This window comes from Cuculus canorus, chromosome 14, assembly GCF_017976375.1.
Source record: "Cuculus canorus isolate bCucCan1 chromosome 14, bCucCan1.pri, whole genome shotgun sequence".
NCBI lineage: Eukaryota > Metazoa > Chordata > Aves > Cuculiformes > Cuculidae > Cuculus > Cuculus canorus.
The window spans coordinates 16,443,289-16,457,231 of record NC_071414.1 but is presented as its reverse complement, the minus strand read 5'-3'; the positions used below and the strand labels follow the sequence as shown (position 1 = coordinate 16,457,231).

Sequence of the window (13,943 nt, the reverse complement as noted above, 5' to 3'; positions counted from 1 at the left end):
CAAAAGAAGATCCTGAGGATAGAAGTGGAGGTGGGGAGAGAATAACATTTCTGTGGGTGTCTCTGTAAGTGAAACACTGCAAATCGAGCTCAGGTGAAACCGTTGTAGTTAATAGCTAAGGGGGAGGCTCTGGTTTTACACACATGGCTTGCGGTTGGCTTCCAGGCAGCTGCAGTGAGAACAGAGCTTAAGCCTAAGGCTGTGCATGTTCCTTTTAATCTCAGTAAAGTGATGGAAGGGCCACCATCAATGAGCTGCTGAAATGATTTGACATGGACAAAATTAAATTACTTTGCCTTTTTTTTTTTTTTTTTAAAATCAGGATGGAAAACATTGTTAGCTCCAGAAGAACCTTATAGTAGAAACTAGCATTGCAATATGAATTTTGAAGGAATCGAGGCAGGAGTGAGGAAATCGGCACCAGGGAATGTAAGGGTATGTGGAGTGGGACAGGCAGCAATGTCCACCGGAGACTTTTCTTTTAAGATTACAATGTAAAATACCTCAATGTAGTTTGGTCTACAAGTGCCGTACAGTGTATTTTATCCTTGCCACTCAAGCCTCAGTGTCCTGTGGCTTGTTAAACATCAGTCTAGCCAAGAACTTAAATCTACATTTAATTTTGATGAGGTGCTCATTAGTTCAAAAGTTCATTTTCATCCTGCGCGCTTTGTGGCTAATGGCTTTGATGACGATGGCACTAAATCGTGCACTTCAAATTTAGCCTTTCTTAGCTGTTTTTCTGTAACTAATCCTGAAACGTTCTTCTTAATCATTTTACTTAGAGACAAGGGTCCATTTTTTTTGAGATTGTGGATATCAAAGCCTGTGAAAGGCAAAAAGTCTGCTTTGTACCATGATCTTTCCTTCTGAAGTCTCCAAAGGAGAAACACAGCACCTTTCGCATCTATCTCTGGTCTCTGCTCATCAGCATCTATTTCCAAATATAGTTTTGATTCTGAGTTTGTGCATTTCTGGAAGTGCAGGGCTGTAGGTGAAGTAAACAAGGAAATCTTGTCAAGCAGAATGACAGAAGAAATGCCTGTAATCAAAACAATTCCAGAAAATAAGGTAATCATTACATTTTAGTAACTAAGCATTGTTGGAGGCAAGAGGGCTGCAGAGAAGTTGGAATTACTCTGGAAAACTTAAATAAATGGTTTGTACGACCCCAGCCTAAGAGAGTGTGTTAACAGGAGTTGAATTTAGGGGTTCAGAGCCAAGCAACCCCCCTATCTGCAGTGTTTAGCACCTGGTATAATAGTAATTCCGCAAGGCAGAATGCATCTGAAGGAGAGGAAGCTGCTGCATGCGTTAAGAAAACTTATTCAAAATAAGGGAATTTAGTCTTTAATACTAGGCTTCTATTTTCAAAGTTTATTATATCATGATTGGATTCCTTCTGAGGGCACAAGCTTCTTAATAGTGCTAGTCATCACTGTGACAAAGGTTAGACTTGAAGAAAACTGGAACTGAGATGAAAGAATAGAATTTTTATTATTTGAGCAGCTGAATGTGTCATTACATCAAAGTCAGTATTGTGTAGCAAATTGCAAGCTGTAGTGAAATTGCTTTAAAATATATCTGTATATATTTTTCTAAAACTGTGATAAAGTCATTCAGCAGCACATTGAAATGTATTTCTAGCTGAACTGTTATATCATATCTTATTTTTTTTTCACTGTGGTATGAGAACAGATGGCAGTTGTTTTTCTTAACAGTCTCCAGCAAAGCTGATGCGCTGCCTTTCCTTCCCTGTAAATGCGTTCAAGTGAAAGACAAGTACATGTGGCTGAACTGAATCTGCATTGTAACATTGACTTGTGGTTTCTAAAGCAAACTTTTAATCAGCTTACAACAGTAGACTGGTGATAATTATTTAAAGTTGTATCAGTCAAGTAGTTCATTATGATGGGAAAATGAGCTGTTAATCAGAATCAATTGCATGTGTTTTGCAATAAGTTTTTGGAGCAGATGTCTTTTCATAGACATTTTTAATGCAATAATTGAGTGGTCCATGGCTCGAGGACGACTGCAGTCACTCCCATGGTACAAATGCGGTTGTAGATTTGGAGATGCTCTTTGTCACTTTATAGCGTTCCTAAGGGGACTGTGATTAGTCTGAGAATAACAGCTGTTCCATAGCTGGCATGGAAAGAGGGTTTGGTGATTTTATACATTTTTATAAGGATAATATAAATTGCTTTTTTTTTATCCAAAGAGTTTTGTTTTAAATTGTTCCTGCCTCAACAATAACCTGGCGGCTCACGGAAGGCCCGGTGAAAACATCTCAAAGTACAGCATGATATAACGTTACTCATGTGCTTCACCAGAAACTCTGTGTAGTTCCACAAAGTGCTGTGTTCTTAAGAGAAGTCATTTGTAGTTCCAAATCAATATGAAGCTGCCAAGTATTGTAAATCTAGGACTACCTACCAATTTATGACTTTTTAGATTGCCTGCTGTAAAATGCCATGTTACACAAGCGTTGTTAGGAGCTATATTTAATTTACTTGCTTTAAATTAATACTGTGTTGAAAAATACAGCTTTGCCTTTATTCAGAGAAGCTTCTGTTTAACACAAGCATATTAAAAAAAAAAACCAAACCTAGTATCTCTTACTTTACAGCCTTCGACAAAAGAAAGGAAACTTGGCCCAGAAGCACTGGACTGGCCCAGCGAACATAGTGAAATGCAAGCCTTGCCCCCTGACGCATGCCAGCGCCGTCTGTGGATCTGATGGGCATACGTATACTACCAAGGTACGTTCTGCTGGTGACCTGAAATCCTGTCAACAGCGGTCATCCAGGCTGTAGTATGAAGTGAAATAGGCAGTGTTAAATTAGTCTATTTTAGTTTTGGATTAGCTTTGCGTAAAAAGTGCTGATAAATGTAGATTTTTACATATTTGACAAACAGCAAATCAGAATGACAACTTAGAATCTTATGACTTGCATGATTCATGTTTTTCTAAACGGCTTGTTCTTGCTAATGAAGTAGAACTCTTTCAATATTGATGATGCAACAGAAAAAATTCCTCTTGTCTGAACAAGTCAGTCCGATCAAATAGTTTTGAGATAGTTCTTGTTTTTAAGATTTGGTCTCCAAATGGTAAAATAACTTGGTGGTATTATTGTTCTGTGGCAGATGAATTTTTTTCTCTCTCTCAGACTCCATGGGTAACATATTACAATTCATTTAAACCACAGTTTCAATCGGCTCGTGTGCCAGATGCAGCATATATGGTACCATTAAAAAAAAAAATTCCCATAACCCAGTGTGCATAAATTCACTCATTGTTACATTGAGAATATGATCACCTTAGAGCCTGACTCAACAAAAGGAACTGGCTTCATGGCTGTTCAGCAGTCCAGATCTCCCGTTATCAAATAAAGCCTTGCATGTCTCGGATATATAAACAGCGCTTCAGGCACTGGAAGTTGTGTTTAGGGAATACCCCTAAGGTTTACTTCTCTTCCTGCATGCAAGGTAAGGTTTGACAGCCAGTAAAAATCCCCTTTAAAATCCAAAAATAGCCCCCTAAAAATCCAGGAAAATAAATTGACTGAGGGGGAAAGGTTGTCTGCTGTGATGTAACAGTGGTGATGACATTGAAGCTATGTTATCTTCTCAGCTGGGCAGCTGGAATTCTTCATCCATTAATGGACGCAAATATTAAAATACTGCCATGGCTAATTCATTTAAGCCTCTCTTCTCTTCTGGCTGAAGGGTTTAAGTGGCAGAACAGAAAGTCTCTCATCCTTGCACACATGGGCTGTGGAAAAAGGGCTCCAAGTTGTCTGTTAAACAAGCTATTCTTTTTTACTCTCTAGGAGAATGTAATGCAGTAATTTAGCATTAGTATTTAGGATTAAAATTGGATGTATTTTGAAAACAACTTTTTCTGCCTGGACTCTTGAGAGTATGTAAGATAAATAGCTTTCATTGCATATTCGGTAACCCTATTGAATTAATTTCTTTGTGTCTCAACCTTCATCTCTGTTAGCTCTGAGTCTTTTCTTGACCTTCTGTATTTCTTACCATAAGATCCACGTGGTTTTCATCAGAAATTCTGCCAATTTCATAAATTCACCAAACTATTGAGACTATGATATAAGCCTGACAGCTATAATGAAGCTGTCACACAGTCCCTGTTGCTGACACGTTTGACTATCAAAGACATCCCTCCCAGAAGCTGCCTCTGTTTGAGTGCTATTATTTTTTTAAAGCAAACTTTTAGAAGATTTATTCTGAAGCAATTTTGTCTCATCTTATTTTAGTATGCATTTAACTATCAATTGCTGCTCCCCAAACAATTGGAATATTGCAGCATCTTGTTGGTCTCTTAAGCACAGTAACTTCTTTTCCACACATTTTGTCCGTGTTCTCTGCCACTGTCTAGGGAAAGTAGGGTTTAGTCGCTTTCTGAGCACTGTTCCACAGACGTGATTTCTTGTCACGTTGTGTATTTGTAGTTGCTTTTTCTGATTTTTTTTTTTTTTTATTTGATTGAGGGCTCCTCTGATGCTGTGCTCGTTGTTCATCCTTCTGTAACATCTAGTTCTAGAGAAAGGATACATGTCTGCTCAACCTTTACACAATATCAAGGAGATGCTTAGAGCAGGATTCTTCGCTGTTGACACTACATTGTAAATCTGTGAGTGTATGACTATAGAACTTCATTGCCTCTGTGCGGTTTCTTAAAGCTCTGCTTCATTGATATCCTTTTCCCCAAAAAGACAAATTTTGGTAAATGAGTTGAAAATACTTAAGGCAGAGCATTAAAACTAAATGGTATGTTTTAATGTCCTAACGAGTAACGTTTTTATGGTCAGTAATGATCGTGGGTTTCTGGTATCGTTCATTAACAGAGTACAGCTGCTTCCCTCAAATTCACCACTAGTTTTCACCAGCTATGTGATCTTTCATTCTTGCTTTTAAATCACTAAAATTGAAGTTTTTCTTTGGTAATTTTCTTTCATATGGAGTGCTGTTGGCAAGTGTTGTTTCTGGCACTTCAGTGCTGGCATATTCCAGTATTGCCTGTGAAAATGCAAAGAGGTGGACGTTGAGTGTGGGCAAATACCGCGCTGCTTTGCATTTGTATGTATGTATGTATTCATATCTGGCTCTGCATCAGCTGCTTTGTGAACTGGTAATGATCCGCTGGGCAAAAGAAAGGATTCTTACTGAGCTCACAAACAAAAGATGGAGAGTAGCCACTACATTTCAGGGGGAGAGTGTCTTCTGAAATTGTATATTGGCCATCTACTCATATAGGCAGGCAGACAGCGTATATAATACATACACACCAGCCTTTTGATCCATCCTGGCTCAGTTTTTTTGCCTTTTCCTGCCAGCGCGGAAGGGGGTTATGCAGGAGACAGGGTTTGGGCTGATAGCTCATGGCCTGGCAGCATCAAAGCATTTTGCTAATGACTGGAGGCTACTATTCAACACCATCAGTAATGTTTGTACCCAGGGTAGCTCTTCCCATCCTTTGAACTGTTAGCTGAGGTAAAAATGAACGAAAAGGAAATGATACTGCAGAAGTGTGACTGATAAAATGCAGATGGAACTTGTGTGTCAATAAATGCATAGTAACTCGCATTAAGAGAAAATAAACAAATGCACATAACACGGGCTCTTATTTAGCTGCTTGATCTTAGAATAATTCTGGCTGTTTCTCTGAGGACATAATAATGATCACTGCCAGGCGAAAATGCAAATGAAATGTTAAAAAAAGGAATCGAGAATAAACACAAAAACATTATTATGTTTCTCTAAATGCCTGGACTTCTCATTACCTTCACTTATTATCACTTTTTGTCAAAGCTGAGTGGCAGAACTAGGAAGTGCTCCGAGAAGGATGTTAATGGCTGTCAGGTGTGGAACCTGCGAGGAAGCACAGAATTAACTAGAACGCTTCAGCAGGATTTTATAGGAAATTGTGACTAATACTTGAAAAGAAACCTACTTAATGAAACGAGAGCTAATGAAATTATAAGTCGGTAGTTTCAAAACAAAGTGTTTTGTATTTTTTCGGCTTGAAATAAAAATTGTGAAATCCACTGCAGCACAATATTGTGCAGGACAAAGATATAAATGGGATTTATATAAATCCACGGAGAACGGATCCACTGCAGGCTGGTAAACCTCTAGCACACAGAGTTCCAAAGCCAGTGATTCCCAGAAGCTGGGATGATTGGTATAGTTCAGCAGGGCTGATTTGTTCTGTTTCTGATTTGCTCTTTCTTTTAGTCTTTTGTAGCTGTCATACTTTTAAGGATCCGCAGCTTTGCAGAATAATAGGTTGAGGGGTTGCAGGGCTGAACTAATGTGGTTCTTGGATTCTTATGCAGAAGTGGAGACGTCCGTATCTTTAGATAAGGCAAACTAATAATGGGGCTATAATAACATAATTCATCAAAGTACGGCTCTTTAAGAAAGGAGCATATTCCTTTTCTCTTTTTAGCTTTGTTTTGGGCTGATATTTCTTTTTAAACTGGTCCTGAGTGTTTCTTATGTCATTGCTTGGCATTTTTAGTTTCTACCCCTTCAAAGTTTAGTTTCAAACCTTAAACCAAAATTAAAACTGCAGAACTTGATCTGCAATGATGCTCAATAGAGCTTGTGGAATATAGAGGTCTTTGATATATTCTCTTTTTATGAAAATTTCAAGAAATCTTTAAGGATTCAACTCCCGGGAAGGAACATAAAGTGCATTTTTAATTGTTGTTCTTTTAAGTGATGTCTTGGTTATTGCTGACTGGGTAATAAAAATCTTTCTTTCATATAGGCTATAACACAAAATAGCGAAAACATTATCTTGCTGGTTTGCACTGTTTGATAATCCTCAAACGGTTATGCTCTTTGTTCTAGTGCTTTCTACAGAGATTGCATTTTGAAAGAAAGCATTTTGCTTGTGTTAATTATAGTGCTGGCGATTCTGGGAACTGCTGTGCCTGTCCGCCTCAAATATAAGGGAAGAGGATTCCCTGAAGGCAGCTGTTTGTTGGGCAGCAGAGGAAATGCTGTTGGCACAGCAGAAATATGAGCATCGTGGCATATTCTTGAGGACCCTTACTGCAAGGTGGTGTTATTCCTGGACGTATCTAGAGATGCTCAGTAAATGATACTGGGGTGAAAAAAGAGTGAAACACAACATGGATTGTAGCTCAGGTTAACGTGTTGGGTTAAGAGCAGGTCCAAGCATCCTCAGGAAGTCGGTGTGGCAGGTTGTCCAACAGGATGGCTTTTCATAAAAACGAATTTCCTCTTTTAACAAGTGAAATTTTCTTCAGAAGAAAGATGTTGTAGACCTAGAGTTTTCAAAGCTCTTTAAAGTACTGGTGAATTAAGCTTGTGAGGTAAGTAAGCCCTGTAAAGAGTGCTTTGTAAATTAATGTTTTTGTCAGCAACACGTTAAGAAGAATAACTCTGTAGCTGTCAGTTTTACAGGAAGTTTAATTAAGCTGGTTAAAAAAGCAGTTACCTGAACGTGGTGATGACTGCACTTAACTAATTAGAAAATGAAAATAAGGATGATCTTAAATTACAAAACATACCACCACAATGACTAATGGTACCTTCAAAGATGGAAAGGTACATTGGTATAATTATTATGCTTCTAATTAGGTACATTGTTGCTCTGCAAATCTTAATTAAATCATTGCAGACTAATTAAGTCCATGATTGTGTCTCTTTTTGTTGAAAACAGAAAAATCGTCTCCTGTTGTCATAACATTAGGTAACAAATTTGATATTAAGGGATGTAAGAGAGAAATAATTTTCCAACAATCTTGAAACAGGAGAAAATCACGACCAAAAATAATGAGACGCTATTAGTTAAATGTGTGCAATGTGAGGTCTGCCCCATTTAATTAGAAGTCCGTATTCAGAAACGCATTTAACTAATATTTGTTAAAGTGTCCAAGTATTGAGTGTTTAGTGCAAGGTGCTTTGGTTTTTCATAATCCAACTGTTGGCTGGATTTTCTGCTCCCTAGGTGTGGGGTGCGGTTATTCAGCTGTGGGTTTGCACAGCTTTCCTTGGCTGTAGTTGTCTAAGGAATGACTCACCTTTTCCTGGTGGAAGACAGGACACTCGGCAGAGGCTTAGCGAGTGTTAAGAACTGTCTTGTCCTCAGTTAGATGAAGAGAGGCATTAAATTCTGTGTTAAATGTTTAGCTTTGGTTTGGTTTTGTAAGGCAGAAATGGTGGGGTAGAGAGGAGGAATAAAACAAGGTAGGGTATGGTTGAAGAAATCCATTGAAAGGAAGTTAAGACATCCTCATGCTTTTGGTCCCTATACGAAATTTAAAGATTGGTGGGAGGTACAATAGAACAAACTATTCTTTACTTTCCCCTTCCTCTTTTTTTTTCTTTATCTTCTTATCTTTAATCTATAATCTATATACTCAATTCTTTGCTCTCTTGTGGCCTGACCCTGTACGTGGTAGATCTGGTCCATCACCCGGTTCTTCCACTGACCTATGTTGTGATGCTGGGCAATTTGTGTTTGGAAAGATCTGGACTCTCCTTTAATAAAATACTGGAAGAGCTACTTTGAAGTCACGATTAAACAAGATTGTGTGATTTAGCAGTTGCAAGGGTGTGATGTTGTTGTTTGCATTGAATCAAATGTTTCTGTATAAGACATGACAGCACCATTGCCAAGTTTCCTGCAGTCTTCTGATCAAGCTGGTAAGGATTTGTATTGGAATATTCAAATATCTTTTTGTGGAAATTGATAGGTTTCATGAGAGGTGACTCTTCTGCTGGATTTTTTTTACAGGAAAAATATTTTACAGTGTCATTACTACTGCTTTATTCCAGCAACAGGATTTCAACATTCATTCATTCATTCATTCCTATTTCAGTATTTGATAAGTTTTGTTGTGGTGGGTTTCCTCACTGTAGCAGTACATCTATCATGAACCTTTCAACGCTGCTGACTTTATTCTCACAAGTAACAACAAGGAAACCCCAAGGGACTGTGGATGAACTAGAATGTGCCTGCTGCGTGCTGAGTACCTTTCTAGATTGTTCGTTTGACTTGGGCACATCTGACCGCCGTATTTCCAGCAGTGCAGGTGTTCCCTCAGCCTGTAGTTCTTGTAATCCAAAAGCTATGTGAAGCGGTTATTGTGTAATCAAATCCTAAATAATAAACCTAGACAAAACACCCAGAGCCCTGTACTGTGCCTCCTGCAGCTGAACAGTTAAATTGGATTGAAGCGTGAGGTGAGCAATGATATTTGATGAAATGTTGTTTACCCTAAAGACATCCTGTTGTTTATATGGTTATTTTCGCCACTTTTTCTCAAGGAATCAGCAGAGAATCAGGAATAAGGTAGATCTTGATTCTTGCATACCTTATAATCCGTACCAATATCTTAAGGTAGTTGATGTCTAAAGGGTATTTCTGCATATGCTCAAAGAACAATGTTTATCTTTGGATCAATTAATGTACTCAGGGAATGGCTTTCTGTCTCCTGTGTTCTTACCAGTGCTACCTTTCAAAGGTGTTTTGGCCTCAAATAAACAATCCAGAACAAAGAGATCTGTGCTTTTCCCTGGCTGGAGTAAACTTTGTTAAACTCGGAGGGAGCTGGGAAGTGTGCCTTTTGAACTCTGTTCAATTCAGCAAATTCCTGAGCTTCCTGTCAAATCCTATTTAGTTTTATGCTGAAGTAGAAGAGCTTCTGCTTTTTGGTGTTGTCAGATAGTAAATTCAAAATCCCGAACAATCCTCTGCCAATTTTATATCCTAACTGAGGAAAAACCAGACCTGTGTTACCACTGATCTGTGCATTGTGGCTACTTCTGAGAGAGCTTCCCAGCTAAAACCCATGAATATATATATATGGTTGCAAGATTTTTCACCTGGCATATGAATTGTGAGAACAGCTAAAATAGAGGGTTCTCTTTTGTCATTTTGCCAGGTTTAAGATTCTGTGAATTAATGAGAAGATGCCCAAAACACGATGTTCTTTCAGAGACTGCTTGTTGTTATCCTTTTAGTCTTTGGAGAAGGAACCTTCGTTAACAGCTCTGCAAACACAGATTGAAAAACAAACAAACAAAAAGGACAAGAAATCTTTCTAATCCCATGGGGACTTTTATAAAGAGGATATTGATTGTTCTGGGGTGGGGAAAACGGATACTTAAAACTCTGTTAAAGGCCCTGGTCAGTGTTGGAAGGAGAAGGGGTTCCTCTAGTTCTGCTGGAGGCTGGTGATCTTTCCTACATAAAAGCAGGACAGAGCTATCAAAGGTGTTCTGGGGACTGCATTTGATGGCTTGCGACATTTTATTCTTCCTTGGTATAATCTCTTTTAAGAGAGATTATTTAAAAGTCCTACCGTTTTGATTTCTCTGGGACCAGTGAGAAAAAAAGCAAATTTTTTTGCTTTCTGAAAGAAAGCAAAACTCATCCAAATTGTACCTTCAAATTTTAACAACTCTGTGTTAAGCAAGCTGGTTTAGTTGGGGTATAGCATTGTTTATCTCCTTTCTATAACCTTGCCTTGCAGGGGAAGGATATTTTTAGCTTGTTTCTCCATGTTCTAACGTTACTCAGTCCAAAGCAATTTGGCTTAGCACAGACTGGGTTCTTTGCGATTAACATATTTTGTCAGTTTCTACATCCGTATTTTTTTCTTTAACTCCTGATCTGTTATTTTATCATAATTAAGGCTTGTCAAAGTTGAATTTTTTTTAATTACCAAGTTAAGCCCACAGACTATGTGGGAAATTGCTATAGGATATCTCTATTAGGCGCGTTGCTGCAAGTGGCAATTTGTTCTTTATATAATTTTGGTAACTTGGGTATATAGAAGACACTGCTCTAAACATCCTAAAAACAACCAAAAACCCTTCTCAATATGCAGCTGCAGTAGTGGTTTATAAATACCGTGCTGGGAAACGCAGTATCACTGAGTGTCAGGAAGAGATGAAGTTTCAGGCAGCATGAGATTCCTTCTCTCGCATCCAACTCCCTTGAATTTTTTAGGAGCCAGTTTTCCCAAATGGCTCCGAGGAGACTCGTGCAGCTCTGGGAAGCAACTGAAAGAGCTCATCTTTTTGGTGCTGCGGAAGTGGAGCGTTTTGTGGTGGTTCTATTGAGTTTCATCAGGGCTCCCACAGAACAATGAACTTCAAGTCAAACCAAAGTAGTACCCGGATGTGGGGGATTTGCAATAAAAGAAAAAGCAATATTCATTTGAATGGACTGGGGTTCAGTTCGTGGGATTCACTTCAATGTGTATCCCTTAAGTTGGATAGATTCATTTCATGTGTACTTACTAAGAGTCTCTACAAGTTTTGGTAATTAGACCTGCCCTATGATAATGCAGCTCCTCGTGTTTACGTGTCACTTGTTATTTGGTTACAGCAAAAGAAAAACTGTGAAGGGAGGTGGAAGATAAGCAGAATGGGGAGAAGAGTCATACATGTATAAAAGACACTTTGCCAAGATATTTTTGGTGTCCCTGCCCATGGCAGGGGGTTGGAACTGGATGAACTTTAAGGTCCCTTCCAACCCAACCCATTCTATGATTCCATCATCCTCTTGACAAAAAACAATGAATATTTTGGGGATTTCATGAAGGCAATTTGTCGCATGCTAAAATAATTTTAACTTAGATTGATGTTTCATACTGTGTTTGGTGTTTTGGGGACTAGGGGGAGGTGTTTTTTAAAGGGAGGGGCTAACTTTTGGCATAGCAAAGGCCACTGCTGAAGGAGGAGAACTCATTGCAGGAAGGTTGTGCTCCCTATGCCTTTCTGATTGGCCCACTCATGTTTTTCTTGGAGGAATGAAGTAATGTTTAGAGTGTCGCTGATTTTTCTCTTTCCCTTTATGGCTTCTACAGTGTTGAAGAAGGCAGTGTTTTTATTTAGGCATTCATTTTACTACTGCCAATAATTAGAAGTCTGAATTTGTAACATTCCCACTTTTGGCTGCTCAGTATTCCAAATACTCAGGAAAACGACCTTTTTCTAGGGAGCTTTTTTTAAATATAAATGTCGAAATCTTACTAAATTAAATGTGACTGCATGTCGTAAACAACTTAAAAAATGAAGTTACCTACCCATCTTTAGGCTGGAATATGTAGCCTATCAGCCATGTTTTTCACTGTAAATGAGCATCTTGGTTAGTTCTCTGGATTGCTCTAAAAGGTTTTTTTTTTTCCTGCTATTTGTTGTTCTGTGGCTCAATTTTTTTAATTATTTTTCTTTAATTTATATTTTTAATTAAATTTTATTTAATTTTTTTTTAAATTCTCGTTACCATGTTGTGTTAGATTTATAAAGTATATATATAAGTATTTGTTTTTTATATTTATTTATTTGTTTTGTATTTATATAAGTATTTGTTGATGAAACACATCACCGGTGATGACTTGCTTGGGCATGATACCTCAAAGGAGAGAACATTAAGTTCTGCTAGAATAAGGGCATAACCTGAGGCGTTTTCCTTTCACATACATGGAATAAGCCAGCACTGAATGACAGGAGACAATGTACTTATTAATAACCTTCTACATTAAAATTACAGCAGGTGCACGGGCAGAAAGAAGCAGCAGTGAGTAGACTGTGCCTTGTGTACTTCGAATTACTGCGTCAGTAGTGATGGATGGAGCAAACAATAAAATTTGACCTGTCGCACTATGCTTATAAGGCTGTAAGCCTTAAGGCATTCGTAATTGGCTTTACCCAGCGATGTTAATGAGGGTGGATTGGAAAATTAGATTATTTGAAAGATACAGACTGTTTTACATTTTTAGTATTCAAAAGAAAAAGCTAGAAATTCAAAGGGACTGAAGCCATAAGGCTTGTTCTTTCTAAATTGTCTCTTGTCCCTTAATAACAGAGCAGGCAAAGGAATAGTTTTTAGATAACAGGTTCGTACTGTGTAGAATGAGTTATTTAAAATTATTCTGTGGGGCATAGTTTTTAAACAGTGTGTGGGATGTGCAATGCTCATAGTTTCCATTAACAATAATGGGATTTATGTGTGTATCTTCTTTATATTATGCATCATGTCCAAATGTGCCCCTATAGTATAATTGGACTAGAAAATGCATCTTGGGGTTGACATTACTCAACGAGTTGTCAGCATAGCATGAAGTGCACAAGTGAACATATTTCTCACATTTGAAAAGATCTGTGCAGGGGCGATGCATAACTAAATTGGATTTTGAATGGTCATGCGCAAATTAATTGTGCCGTATTATGTGTATTTAGTTGATGTTAGAAAGAAATTACTTTGATATTATACAGATAATATAGAGGAGATATTGTGATAGTTGTTGTAGGTAGAATGATATAAGTATTTTCCAATGAGGGCATTTAATAGACAAATGTCAGGCCGAACTCAGTGTTTTCTTCAAAATCACTACTCTGAACTTTCACTGAATATAATGCAAAATTCAGAGGGAAACCTGTCTGGGCCCTCCACGTAGTACCCTGTGCTGGAAATGCCTGGACCTCCTCCCTCTGCTTTAAGCTCTTTATTCCATCCAGCCAAAGGAAATGGCAAGAAGGAGTTTAGGGATGTGGAGGGGACCTGGGACCATTGCAGCAATCGGCTGTAGAGGGTATAGAAGGTGGTTTGGAATTGTTGGTCTTGGAATAGAGTCTGCGGGAAGGAGAAAGAATGCTGTGAATATTCTAGTGGGGGTGGGAACATGTAGGGAACGTAAATTCATAGAAATTTGGACTTTAGATTTAGTGGTTTTGGAATAACTTATAGATACTGAGCTTGTGCCCGATCATTGGCAATTGGATGATACAAGTGGTGGTGTTTGATTCATTGAGAGTTTACTTCACACATGTAGTACTACACAAAACGGAGAGCTCAAGTAGTTGCATTCCCCTAATCTGTAATATTTACATCATAAATAGACTAAAGCAGAGAAGAGAGCTTAAAATCC

At 38.2% G+C, this 13,943-nt stretch overlaps 1 protein-coding gene across 1 annotated transcript in view; it reads left to right on the top strand.

Annotated features, from left to right (window-relative positions):
* SPOCK1 (SPARC (osteonectin), cwcv and kazal like domains proteoglycan 1) overlaps positions 1–13,943 on the top strand; it is a 294,412-nt gene that overhangs the window by 195,018 nt on the left and 85,451 nt on the right. The window contains exon 5 of the mRNA XM_054079892.1: positions 2,630–2,762. Coding sequence (XP_053935867.1) covers positions 2,630–2,762 — 133 coding nt within the window. The remainder of the gene's footprint in view (positions 1–2,629; positions 2,763–13,943) is intronic.